The sequence below is a fragment of the Macaca nemestrina genome, chromosome 4 (assembly GCF_043159975.1).
Source record: "Macaca nemestrina isolate mMacNem1 chromosome 4, mMacNem.hap1, whole genome shotgun sequence".
NCBI lineage: Eukaryota > Metazoa > Chordata > Mammalia > Primates > Cercopithecidae > Macaca > Macaca nemestrina.
In genome coordinates, this window is record NC_092128.1 from 23,839,635 (window position 1) to 23,853,103 (window position 13,469).

The 13,469-nt window shown below is 49.4% G+C and overlaps 2 protein-coding genes across 2 annotated transcripts in view; one reads left to right on the top strand and one right to left on the bottom strand.

Moving 5' to 3' along the window:
• LOC105471335 (WD repeat domain 91) overlaps positions 1-3,678 on the top strand; it is a 30,121-nt gene extending 26,443 nt beyond the window's left edge. The window contains exon 15 of the mRNA XM_071094442.1: positions 1,168-3,678. Coding sequence (XP_070950543.1) covers positions 1,168-1,332 — 165 coding nt within the window. The 3' untranslated portion in view covers positions 1,333-3,678. The remainder of the gene's footprint in view (positions 1-1,167) is intronic.
• Positions 3,679-9,620: 5,942 nt separating this feature from the next.
• LOC139362727 (T-box transcription factor TBX1-like) lies at positions 9,621-13,318 on the bottom strand. The gene is made up of 2 exons (XM_071094478.1): positions 13,249-13,318; positions 9,621-12,477 (listed from the first exon to the last, which is right to left on the bottom strand). Exon 2 carries the CDS (start codon positions 11,663-11,665, stop codon positions 11,345-11,347), a length of 321 nt encoding a protein of 106 aa, XP_070950579.1. The 5' UTR covers positions 11,666-12,477; positions 13,249-13,318; the 3' UTR covers positions 9,621-11,344.
• Between the last annotated feature and the right edge of the window lie 151 nt (positions 13,319-13,469).

Here is a 13,469-nt window from a genome sequence, read left to right on the forward strand (position 1 = left end):
AAGGGGTACTGCCCGTGCTGAGGTGGGAAGTGGGAGCCTCGTAGACTGTAATCTGAAGTGTGCACCGCAGGACCTGCGCTCGCTGTGGGTTAGGCTCCTCTTTTCTGTGGAGCTTGATTCTGTCAGTTGCCCTTGCCCTTTCCTTCAAAATTAGCTCCATCATTTCTCATAACTGATATTTCCCAATGGAGACACTAAAACGCTTTCCGTTTACAAGCCTGCTCTTATTTTATTCTCCAGAGGTTTGTTTTTGTTGCATTTTTGGTGGGCTGTTCAGTACTTTGCTCTCTGTATGGATATATGTGTGTATGTGTTTTATTTTTAGTCATGCAGCCTTTGTCATTTGATCTGATCAGTTCATATGATTGGCAGTCAGACTTGCTGTATGACCAGTTAGTTGGTGGAAAGATTTTCCTCTGTAGAATTCTTTGAATGTGAATAATGAGATCTAATTATTTAAGGAATATATTGAACTTCAGGTCCCACTTTTATAATCTATAAACAATGTAATTTATGGTTTTTGTAAGTGTTTTCTCCACGATGGCTGAAGACTGCGTTGTCTCTCGCTCACAGGTGCTATACATAGTGGTACTGATAGGAATTCGGTTCGCTCCCAGCTTCTCCTTCCCCGTTAGTGCCCTATCGCACAGGATCGCTGGCTAGCTAGTGCCGGGGTTCAGAGAGCCATGTTTCCGCACTAACTGAAGGCTCCCCTGCGCCAGCACTGTTCTGGGTGTGGCAGGCTGGCCCCCCGCAGGAGAGAGCTGCCTGAGGCCCTACTCCCCTGCAGCTTGCATTCCCCGGTATGGGAGTGAACCTTCAACCAATGAGCAGATTCATGAGCACATGTCAGGTAGTGAGAGGTGATGCTGTAGTGAGAACAACCAGTGTGCGTGCAAGCAGCACCAGCCCACAGCAAGTTCAAGGAAGCTGAGAAAATGCCTTATTTTAAAGAGCTGCTCAGGGACTTGTTTTCCACTTCAGATGGACCAGCTGTAGTTGGGAAAGTGAAAGCATTTCCTGGTTGAAGAAGTTAAACAGACTTTCTAGAAAGGTGGGCATGTGTGCCTGGCCTCAAGCACATCCTCAGGTAGGCCACTGAAAGTGGATCAAGTATGTGTAAGTGGTGTTTGCTGACACCTCCTCCTGTTTCCTGTCCTCTTGCAGCTGGGTGGCGATGAGAAGGTTCTGGAGAGCTGCTTGAGCCTGGGTGGCCACCGAGCCCCTGTGGTCACCGTGGACTGGAGCACTGCCATGGACTGTGGGACCTGCCTCACTGCCTCCATGGATGGGAAGATCAAGCTGACCACCCTCCTGGCCCATAAAGCCTGATGACCTGCCCCAAGGGCCACCCAATGAAGCAGTATTATCCGGGGTAGGGGGAGGAGGTATAGGACAGGAAAACCAGGTGCTCCACTCCATCTCCCTGCCAGTGCAGTGACTCTGCAGGGAAAGACTGGCAAGGAGGGTCAGGCACTGCCATCTTCGGTGACTGGAATGGGACCCACGTGGAGTAGGTGGCATATGCTTCCCAGAGACGGGTATCATGGCTGTGCCAGAAGTACATGTGAGACTATGGAGGAAAGCTCTGGAAGAAGGAGAAACATTGCAGTGGCTACTGTGTTGGCTCAGAAGAAATTGACAGTATTTTGTATATATATGCCCATTTTTATTTTTCTTTTTTTAAAAAAGAGAATGCTCTTATGGTCCCCTGGTGTCTCTTTCTAGGATGTGTGTCACTTTGCTTCAGTGACAGCCCTCCCACCCAGCCTGGCTCTGCTGGCCCGGAGCTGAACCTCTCCAGGCTCTCCTGTTGCTTTGCCATGGAGCCAGGTCAGCTCTCTGTCTGTTCTGCTGCGTAACAAGGTTTGGCAGTTCCTGTTTCTCTGGGCTTCAGTCAAGGCCACAGAGTTCTTTTTCTTCCCTGAAAGCTGGCAGCTTTTGTTACAGAAGATTCTCAGGATGAAGGCAGGGGCTGAGGCCTCTGCCACTGGCTTCCCCTTTCCATCCAGTGGCTGCTGTTTCCCAAGATGGGCTAAGCATTCCTTATCTGAAATGCTTGGGACAGGAGTGTTACAGATTTTGGATTTTTTCAGACTTTGGAATATTTGCATATATACATAACGAGGTGTCTTGGTAGGTCTCATGTCTAAACATGAAATTCACTCATGTTTTAGATATACCTTATACATGTAGCCTAAAGATAACTCTATACAGCATTTTAAATAATTTTGTACATGAAACAAAGTATTGATTGTGGTCAGGTGTGGTATTTTCTACTTGTGGTGTCATGTTGGTGCTCAAAGTTTTGGAGCGGGGCACGGTGGTCACGTCTGTAATCCCAGCACTTTGGGAGGCCAAGGTGGGTGGATCACTTAAGGTCAGGAGTTCGAGACCAGCCTGGCCAACATGGTGAAACCCCATCTCTACTAAAAATACCAAAATCAGCTAGGCGTGGTGGCAGGTGCCTGTAATCCCCGCTACTCCGGAGGCTGGGGCAGGAGAATCACTTGAGCCCAGGAGGCGGAAGTTACAGTGAGCCAAGATCACATCATTGACCTGCATCCTGGGCGACAGAGGGAGAACACAACTGAAAAAAAAAAAAGTTTTGGGTTATGGAGCATTTTGGATTTTGGATCTTTGGGTTAAGGACGCTCAACCTATACCTCTTTCATTTGGTGGCTCCTCTCCTTCCTCCAACTGAACATCTCTGTGGAAAGGTGACGGCTGCCTGCCCCCCTCTGCTGGCGAATGGTGAGGTCAGAGCAAGGGGGCCAAGTTGCTGCTGGTGGGCACCTGGGGTTAAGGCCAGCCCAACTGTGGCTGAGCCCATCTGTAGCTGAGCTGAGCATCAACCAGCTGTGTCCACACCCTGCCTGAGGCGTGCCCTCTCCTCCCTGGCTGGGGTGGGACCTTGAAGATGCAGATCCTCCCAGGAGGTGAGGAGGAACAAGAGACTCACTCCCCTTTTCCCTCTTGCCTTTCACAGCTGAGGCAGAGCTTATCGGGGGAGTCACTATGGGAGTGATGGGCCTGGGCTTTGGTCTCCAGTGCTTAGCAGGGGTGACCTTATCACTGAGCTGGGAAAGGCGGCTGCCACTAGTCATTTTAAGTCTCTGAGCTCCAGCCCAGTTCTGGGGGCACAAGTCTGGAGTAGGGATACTCCTAGTTACCTGCTTGTGGAAAAGCACAAAGAAACTTATCAAAGCTTTGGCTCTGTTCTGGGAGTTGAGGGAAAAGTAGGGAAGTATTTAAGTGGCTTGATTATGAGAAAACACCAGAGACAGTAGTAAATAGTTATTTACTGATTTTTACCCATTTCTACCCTGGTAATCCTCCCTGCAAATGAAGAAAACCAAGACTTCTTCATTTATTATTTTTCCCCATCTTCTGTATTGAAACAGTGATCTTACTTATCTCACCCAGTGACTCTGTAGGACGTTTAAAAAGTGGTCATGGGTTTCATTGGAGTGACCATGTATTAATGTTTCCTCTCTTCATCTCAAAGTTTCTGCCTTACTACCTTTTCTCTCCCCTTAATACCATCTCTACAGCTTGCTGAGATGCTTTAAGGATCACAGAGACACAAAGAAGATTTGAACCTTGCACTCCTCCCATTCCACCTCTTCTCCCTCCTGGGTGAGCGCTCGTCCTCAAATAAAGCATGTTGGAACTTCAGCTTATCTCTCCTTCCATAGACCTGCATGGCATCTGCCTAAGAACCCAAGCAAGACTCTTCCATTGTCTTGGTTGTGGGTGGCATAGAAGAAAACCTCTTTACCAGTCCCAGCCTCCGTTCCCAGCCCAGGTGTTGACCCTCAGCTCTGGGGAGAGCTGCACGGAGAGCCTTCGGGTACACTTCCCCACTTCCTCCTCCTCTTCAGATACCTGCCGTCATTTGCCTCTTCTGCTCCATGGCCTCAGGCCTTGGCTGTGTTCTGGGAGTTGAGGGAAGCATTTGAATGGGGAGGACCTCATAGCCAGTCCCCATTCAAACGCTGTAGGGGTTCAACGTAATCTTTTGAAGTATGTATACATTGTGGAATACAGACAATGTGGAATGATTAAATCTAGCTAACTGACATGTGCATTACCTCACATGATAACATTTTAGCTGTCGATTAAAAAAAAATCCCCCAAGCCTCCAAATGCTTTGGGTGCTGACTCCAATCTGTACAAATCACACAGTTCAGATTCCTGACCCCTGCTTGGGGCGGGAAGCATCTCTCCCTTCAGATAGCTCATTTCAGCTGGCTATGGAAAGAGATTTTAAGGAGAGAAATGTGCAAGGGGTTCTTCTGTTTAAGAAAAACTTAGTCAATGATACCTATTAAAGCACAGTAAAGAGTACCATCTCGGTAGGTGTAGGGACCACTGCAATGGGGTCTTGCATGGGGGAGACAGATTGGGCTCAATTCCGAATACAGCGTGCACAGTGGGAATTCACAGCCAAGGAGCAGGGTGGGGGTCTGTGAATAGAAAATTACTAAGCGGAGCCATCAGGGTAAGAGAGATTCTGGTGAAACTGACCTAACAGGACTCTTGCTGAAGACATGCTGGGGCAATAGACCACTCGGGGATGGTGGAGGGTGAGGAGCCTGATAAGGCTTGGAGGGTGATCAGATACCAAGGGGAAAGGAAAGGGGTTTTTTGCTAAGACTGGATTTTACAAGGAAGCGTACAGACTGGCCTTGCAGAAGACTCAGAAGCCTGACTGAAGCTTGGACAAGTAAAGCCTCTTTGTCAGTTCCAATTGCCAAGGATTTTTTTTTCTATAAGTGACAAGGCAGAATAGCCAATTATTTTCTGTTCCTTTATTCACAAGGAAAAGATGCTTCTCCACCCCAGCCCGTGAGACCTGGGCTTGTCCTGGCTCACAGCGGGTGACGGCGGGGACCCTGGAGGTCAGTGACCCTAACCCCTCAAGGCAGCGGTGGCGGGGGAAGCAGGTCCTGCCCGAGACTGCCCTCCTGAAGAGCTACGTGGACCCCAGTGTGGCAGTTCGGTTTGTGACCTGAAGGCACTGAGACCGCCCCCTTCAGCCTTGCTATCTAGACACTGTCCCATGCGGCCAGGGGCTGAGGGGCAGAGATCCAGCTGTGTGGGTGTCGCTGCTGGGGAGGAGCCGCAGGTGCCGTGCAGGGAGGGAGTGCGGTGTCCGAGTTCGCTGCGCCTGGGTGTGGCCAGCACCCATTCTAGTTGCTGATTTTTTTGCGAACCACGTTTCAGATTGCTGTCCTGAGTTCCCATTTTAGGGCCAGATCTTGTCAGATCATCCTTTCAACCTGAAAATGCTGCTGGGGAAGGCCTCACTGGCCACTGCTTGCACGGGCGTTTCCAGTCTGGGCTCTGGCATCCTTTGGGCTGTGTGAAGCCAGGAGTGTGGTTTTCAACTAAAACTCAGCACTGACGCCACGTTACCGTGGTGGAGCCCAGCATCCAGCAGGACATGTGGGCAGAGGGTACCCCTGGGGCCACATTTGCAAGGCCTCCTGTCTTGAAATGTTGCTAAAATTAAGGGACAAGAGAGACCGAAGAATGGGATGCAGGAAAGTTTTTATTTTTAGGTGTATATCAGCACAGTGGAATTGCATCCAGATGTTTCATAGGTTATTACTTCAAGAACAGCCTGTAACCTTATGATATGGTAGAGCATATAAATTGGGGTGCAGTATCCCCATGACCTATTTTGTGCCTAGGTAGCTGGCCCATCGTATTTAATGATTTTTTCAGGAGGCCATTCATTATTTTCCTAGTCTCCTATGTCTATGTCTTTTTTGATATTTGTATTTATTTTTGAGATCATGCTCCTTTTAGTTCCTTTATTCTCATTATAGACTGGATATCCTAAGAGTTCCCCTTGCTTTAGAGGAATTAGAAAGAAGGATGGCTTGATTCTCCTACTTCCTTTTGCTTCTATGCTACCTCTTGTCTGATGTCCTTTACAGTGAATAATGGCCACCTTGTCTGGGGCCCACACAGCGTCTAAGAGTTGTAAGATTTCTTCTTTAATTTCTTTCCCTCCAGCAGTTAAGGGTCCCCTTTCTTTGTAAATGGCTCCATGGGCATGTAATGTAGCAAAGGCATACTTTGAGTCAGTATAGATGTTAACTGTCTTTCCTTTGGCTACTAATAGTGCTTTAGTTAGAACTATTAATTCTGCTTTTTGTGCAGAGGTCCCGGTAGGGAGGGCCTGTGCCTCTGAATTTAGAGTCACCACTGCAAACCTGGCTCGGCAGACCCCTTCTGATTATAAACTTGCTTCCATCTGTGAAATATTCAATAGCTGGGTCCTTAAAGGGTTGGTCTCTTAAGTCTTTCTGGCTGGAGAACACCTCATCTACTATGTCTACACAATAGTGTTGGGGAAACCGGTCTTGCAATTTGGGCATTTCTACAGGCAACAGGGTAGCCAGGTTGAGTATTCGTGGTTTTTAAAGTTATGTATGGATTTCCACATAAGAGCCCTTGATATCTTAACATTCTTGGATTAGATAGCCAGTGATATCCTCTTTGCTCCATTAAGGTGATCACTGTGTGTGGCACCCGTATTATTAGCTTTTGTCCTAGAATCAGCTTCCCAGCATTTTCTGCCAGCATGGCAGTGGCAGCTAATGCTTTTAAGCAGGGGGGCCACCCCAGGGCCACAAGGTCTAACCGCTTTGATAAATAGGCTACTGGTCGATACCATGATCCTAATGTTTGAACTAAAACTCCTGTAGTCATTCCTTTTCTTTCATGGACATAGAGAAAGAAAGGCTTAGTCAGGTCTGGCAATCCCAGGGCTCAAGCTTGGCTTAAGGCCTTTTTGATCTCATTAAAGGCCTTCTCCTGCTCATTACCCCATAGGAGGGACTCTTTTTCTCCCCCACTTTGTGGCTTCATACAATGGCTTTGCCATGAGTGAAAAGTTCGGCATCCAAGTTCATCAAAAGCCTGCTGCCCCTAAAACCTCCCTTACTTGTCGCCGGGTGACAGGAGTGGGGAGTGCACGTATGGCTTCCTTCTGCCCACTGCTGAGTTCGCACTGCCCTTGGGCTACTAGGAAACCTAGATATCTTACTCTTTTTGCACAGACCTGAGCTTTTTCCTGAGATACTTTGTAACTTGCCTTCCACAGAAGGTGAAGGAGATCTTTGGTGCCCTGGAAGCAATCTTCCTTGATAGGTGCTGCAAACAAACAAACGATCATCAATGTATTGTAACATACACACTTGTCATTTGGTGGGACAAAAGCCTTAAGGTCTGATGCTAGTGCCTCTTCAAAGAGAGTGGGGGAGTTGTTGAACCCTTGTGGGAGCCTGGTCCAGGTGAATTGTATTCCTCCCCACTGGAATGCAAAAATAGGCTGACTTATTGGAGCTAGCCTGAGGCAAAAAAAGGCATCTTTTAAGTCCAAACAGGTAAACCAGGTGGCATGAGCAGGAAGGTGGCTCATCAGTGTATATGGGTTGGGCACCACCACATGTAAGGTAACAGTAACTTTATTTATGGCCCATAGGTCTTGCACAGGCCAGAACCCACCAGACGGTTTTTAAACTGGTTAAGAGTAGAGTATTCCAGGGTGACTTGCATTTCTTTATGATCCCATGTTCTAGTAGCCGATTTATGTGCTTGGTCATTCCTCACACTGCCTCTGTAGACACCTGGTACTGGGGAATGCGTACTGGAGTTGCACCTGGAACTAACTCTGCTACCACTGGTGCCTGGTTTATGACCAATCCCGGAGGATTGTCCTCTGCCCACACCTCAGGTATTTCAGTGACTAGTTTGTCAAATATTCTGTCCATAAATTCAGACAGCCTGTATGCCTCTTTTATGTATAGCCTCCATTCCTCAGTCTCGGGGAGGGTAAGAGTTAACATCATAACTTTTGGTCAGCTTAGATCCAGAGTCATGTTTCCTTCTGGCCTGAAGGAAATTTGTGCTTGTAGTTTCTGAAGCAAGTCTCTCCCTAACAGGGGCACTGGACAATTTGGCAGATATAAGAATTCATGTTGGACTTCTTGTCCTCCAATGACACACCTTCTGGATTGACAGGCCTTTTCTCTGATACTCTGGTTGCCCCAACTATAGTAGCATAGGTTTTAGATAGCAGCCCAACGGGCTGTGTCACTACCAAGTGTTCAGCACCTGCATCTACCATAAAATCCATCTGTTGGCCCCCCGCTTTCATAGAGACCAGGGGCTCCTGGAGGCCTACAGAGATGGAGCCCGGTCTGTCTCAGTCCTTATATTCCTCAACTCCTGCTAAGCTGACCAGATCGGCATCCAGCTTTAGAACAACGGCTAGGGCTGCAGGCCTTGGGCAGGCGTCAGGTCCCTAGCTGCTGCTTTCTTCTTTTCTCTTTCTGGACATTCATCCTTCCAATGCCCTTTCTGTTTGCATTCTTGCACATTGATCCCTCTCAAGCCTAGGCCGGCCTTCAAACCCTGGCCTAGCTTGTCCTCTACTGTGACCACAACCATGTCTGCGTCCTTTCACAAAACCAGGCTCTCTTTGAACTAGAGCAGCAGCCAACAAATCAACCTTTTCCTTGGCTTTGCGCTTTGCCTCTTTCTCGGCTTCCTCCTCTGGCTAATACTAATACCTTAGTAGCTACTTGAATAAGCTGGGTAATACTCATAGCCTCAAAACCTTCCAACTTCTGAAGCTTCCATCTAATGTCACCTTGTGCCTGGCCCACAAATGCCACATTAACCATGCATTGATTCCCTACAGCCTCCGGATCAAATGGTGTATAAAGCCGGTATGCTTCACAGAGTCTTCATAAAATTCACTGGGACTCTCATCAGCCTTTTGGCGTACCTCTGAGACCACTCCCAAATTCCCTCCAGCCTTTTTCCCTCCAGCCTTCATTCCATTAAGGGGTGCCTCCCGATACCTCTGCAGGTTTTGCAATTCTTCTGCCTGGATTGGATCCCAATTTGGATCTGCTTCTGGGAACCTCTTCTGTGCATACTGCTTAACAGGTGCATTGCTTTCTAACCACTGTAAGGCTGCCTGAGTAATTCTCCTGGCATTCTTCTGTATTGAACAACATTAAAAGTAGCTGCTGAAAATCAGGCCAGGTAGGGTTATGAGTCAGAAAGATGGACTGAAGTCTATGACAGCCTGGGGCTTCTCCGTATAGGAGGGTGTAAGCTGTTTCCAGTTTAGGAGGTCAGTGGTGGAGAAAGGCTGGTAAACGAAAAGGCGTTGCCCTCCTTGTACATTATTCTGTTTATCATGATAAATTTGGCTTTGTGTCTCCCAGAGAAACATCTGCAAGGCTCGGGTCGGCGGGGTGCTTCTTTAGTCTTTATAGGTAGGGGCTCTGACTTTTCCCTGTGGGGTGATGCCTGAGGCTCACTCTCCTCTGAGCTTGATTCCTCAGGGGCCGTTTGTGCGGGCTTGCAGAACAGGCTTTTCCTGTTTTCCTTGCGTCTTTTCCTTTCCTTCCACTGTCCCTTTGGGTTCTAGTGGCAGGATCTCGGCTCACTGTAAGCTCCGCCTCCCGGGTTCACCCCATTCTCCTGCCTCAGCCTCCCGAGTAGCTTGGACTACAAGCGCCTGCCACCGTACCTGGCTAATTTTTTGTATTTTTAGTACAGACGGGGTTTCACCGTGGTCTCGATCTCCTAACCTCGTGATCCGCCCGCCTCGGCCTCCCTTTAGGTTCTTTTACTGCCTCAGATCTGGCACAAACTACCAGGGTCTTACAGTAAGTCTCAGAATAGGCTTGTAGCCACTTGGGGCAAATTTGAAAGACGCTCAGCCAGGAGTCAATGTATGGGAACTGGTCCGGGTACCCAGGCTATTCTCTGGCTCCGGTTATTATCCTAAACACACAGTCAATTATCTATCTGTCTATCGTCCCTTCGGCGGGTCACCCAACATTAAAAGAAATCCAATCTATTTCACAGAGAGTTCTCAATCTCGGAGGGATTAATTTAACTCCATAATCTCCATTAAAACCTTTCTTGAAATTTTCCCAACATACAATCCAATGGAGTAGGCTTTGATGCTTTTCCTCCCATTTTGCCCTTTGTGATGTGCTTTCACTCTCACTTTCATTCCTGGACTGACCAGACTGGGTCCTATTATGGGAGGGGGAGGTTCGGGCACTGCTTAGCTAGGAGAGTACCTTATTCCCACTACAGCCTGCTGCAGCTGTAGGGCAGCTCCTGTTTGCCGGATCCGGTGTCCTAGGTCTGGCTCGTCCCACACTGGGAACACACAGTTTGCGCTAAGAGATCTGTGTCTCCCCACATCACGCCCCGCGTTGGCCTCTGCCAAGACTGTCTCTTTCACACAATTTCATGCACCTCCCCCGTTCCCAGTTGCTGACCTTTAGTTAAAGTGGCGAAGCCCCTCTTGCCATGTTCAGTTTCCTTTCACCTCCCCCATTCCCAGTTGCTATCCTTTAGTTAAAGCGGCGAGCACCTCTTGCCACTTTGGTTCCCTTTCCTGACCAATCTGCGAGCCTCTCTCACATCCTGCATCAGTTAGGGTGTGAGTTTCATCCGAATGAATGGGTCTCTCCCATTGTCTCCAGCCCCTCTGGGTCGGACTAGTTTTAGTTCTCACCCCCTGGAAGGTGATCAGGCTCCCCTTCCGTCCTTATGGGATAGGTCCTGCCTTAGGACCCAAACCTTACCATGGTTCAGATGGCTGCTCCTGTCGCTGTCCAGCAGTCCATTTTTACTGGTTCTGTTGTGCTGTCGGGAAGGGCACTGGGGCAGGGGAGGGCAGATCCCCTTCCAGGCCGAAAGTCGGCGCCAAGGGTCCCAGGTCTCCCCTGCCTCAGAGCCTCAGTCCCACAGGCAAAAGAGACAGAAATCTGCCCTCTCCAGTCCCAGATTTTGGCACCAGAAATGTTGCAGAAATGAAGGGACAGGAGAAACCAAAGAATGGGATGCAGTAAAGTTTTTATTTTTAGGTGTACACCAGCTCAGTGGAATTGCATCCAGAAAGTCTGAGCATAGAACAGAGAAAACAAATGCCTTTTAAGCATTTTGAGGCGGGAATTACGTGAAGCAGGAAGCAGGCTTACAGAAGCGAGAACAAAGGCCATTAATTATCTTGTGATACTTTTGCAACATATCTTACATCTCTGGGAAAACTTGGTTTGCAACTTACTCTTATCTGTCTTGTTGAGAGGTGACAATGTGCCAGCAGCCCTGGCTCTTGGCGCCTCCTTGGCCTCGGCGTCCACTCTGGCGGGGCTTGAGGAGCCCTTCAGCTTGCCACGGCACTGTGGGAGCCCCTCTCTGGGCTGGCCCAGGCTGGAGCTGGCTCCCTCTGCTTGAGGAGATGTGTGGAGGGAGAGGCGCGGGTGGGAACAGGGGCTGTGCGCGGTGCTTATGGAACAGCGTGAGTTCCAGGCGGGCTTGGGCTCTGAGGGTCCAGCGCTCGGAGGGGCCGGCCGGCACCACCACCCACGGGCAGTGAGGGGCTTAGCAGCTGGGCCAGCAGCTGCTGAGGGTGTGCCAGGTCCCCCAGCACTGCTGGCCCGCCCACACCACGCTCAAATTCTCGCCGGGCCTCAGCCGCCTCCCTGTGGGGCAGGGCTAGGGACCTGCAGCCTGCCATGCCCAACCCCCCCTCCACCGTGGTGGGCTCCCGCGTGGCCGGAGCCTCCCCGATGGGCACCGCCCCCTGCTCCACGGCGCCCAGTTCCATAGACCGCCCAAGTGCGGAGGAATGCAGGCGTGCAGCGCGGGACTGGCGGGCAGCTCTGCCTGCGGCCCTGGTGAGGGATCCACTAGGTGAAGCCAGCTGGGCTCCTCCTGGGTCTAGTGGGGACTTGGAGAACCTTTATGTCTAGCTAAGGGATTGTAAATACACCAATCAGCACTCTGTGTCTGGCTCAAGGTTTGTAAATACACCAATGAGTACTCTGTATCTAGCTAATCTAGTGGGGACTTACAGAACTTTTCTGTCTAGCACTCTGCTTTTAGCTAAAGGATTGTAAAGGTACCAATTAGCACTTGGTGTCTAGCTCAGGGACTGTAAATGCACCAATCTGCACTCTGTCAAAATGGACCAATCAGCTCTCTGTAAAATGGACCAACCAGCTCTCTGTAACGTGCTCTGTAAAACGGACCAATCAGCAGGATGTGGGTAGGGTCAGATAAGAGAATAAAAGCAGACTGCCCCAGCCAGCAGTGGCGACCAGCTCCGGTCCCGTTCCACCCTGTGGAGCTTTGTTTCTTCACTCTTTACAATAAATCCTGCTGGTGCTCACTGTTTGGGTCCAAGCTGCCTTCATGAGCTGTAACACTCACCGCGGAGGTGGTTTCAGGTTATTCCTGAAACCAGTGAGACCACGAACCCACCAGAAGGAAGAAACTCTGAACATATCCGAACGTCAGAAGGAACAAACTCTGGACTCACCATCTTTTAAGCACTGTAAAAGTTCTTACACTCACAGTGAGGTCTGTGGCTTCATTCTTGAAGTCAGTCAATTCCGGACACACTGTGAGACCTTGTAGCTGTGCAGGGAAGAAAGAAAACACAAACTTAACAGAGCCCACAAAATATTTGAAGGGCAGATACAGTTAATGTTTCTTGGGACTGGCAGTTAATATCCTCCTTTAACTTCAGGAGGGCTGAAATTCTTTTCAGCTTTGGTTAATACAGCAATTCATTCTAGAGCTTTTATTTCTCTTACTATAATTTTACTATTAGTACTTATAAGGGAGGAGACCACCCCCCCATATTGTCTTATGCCCAATTTCTGCCTCCAAAGAAAGAAAAAGTAAAAACTAAAAGGCAGAAATGAAATCCACAAGCAGATAGCCTGGGGCCACACCCAGGGCCTGGTGGTTAAAGATCGACCCCTGACCTCATCGGTTATGTTATCTGTAGATTACAGACATTGTATAGCAATGCACTGTGAAAATCCCTATCCTGTATTGTTCCGATTTCATTACCGGTGCATTCTGCCCCCAGTCACGTACCCCTTGCTTGCTCAATCGATCAGGACCCTCTCACGCAGACCCCCTTAGAGTTGTAAGCCCTTAAAAGGGACAGGAATTGCTCGGTTCTTGACACAGGAGTCTTACTGATGGCCCTGGCTGAATAAACCCCTTCCTTCTTTAACTCAGTGTCTGAGGAGTTTTGTCTGCGGCTTGTCCTGCTACACTTATGCTATTATTCTATTATCTTCTTAATTTTCCACTTCATTAGGATAACAAATGGAGGCCGGGCTCCCATCCTCCTCCAGCACTCCAGGGCTGCCTGGCCCAGCAGGGATCCTCTACCTGGTTTCCGAGGGAATTCCCGGGAGGCCTTTCCAAAACACTCCCATTCCCTTCCGCTAACTTCAGGGGCGTCCATTTCACTTTCCTCAGGCCTGCTGCCCTGCCTCGCGTTTGCAGTGCGCAGGAAACAGTGTGCCAGCAAGGGGCGCAGGCACGGCCAGCAGGGGGCGCCCGCGGACCTCCCAGTGAGCCAGCTGCCCAGAGCCGGAAGTGTCCCGGGT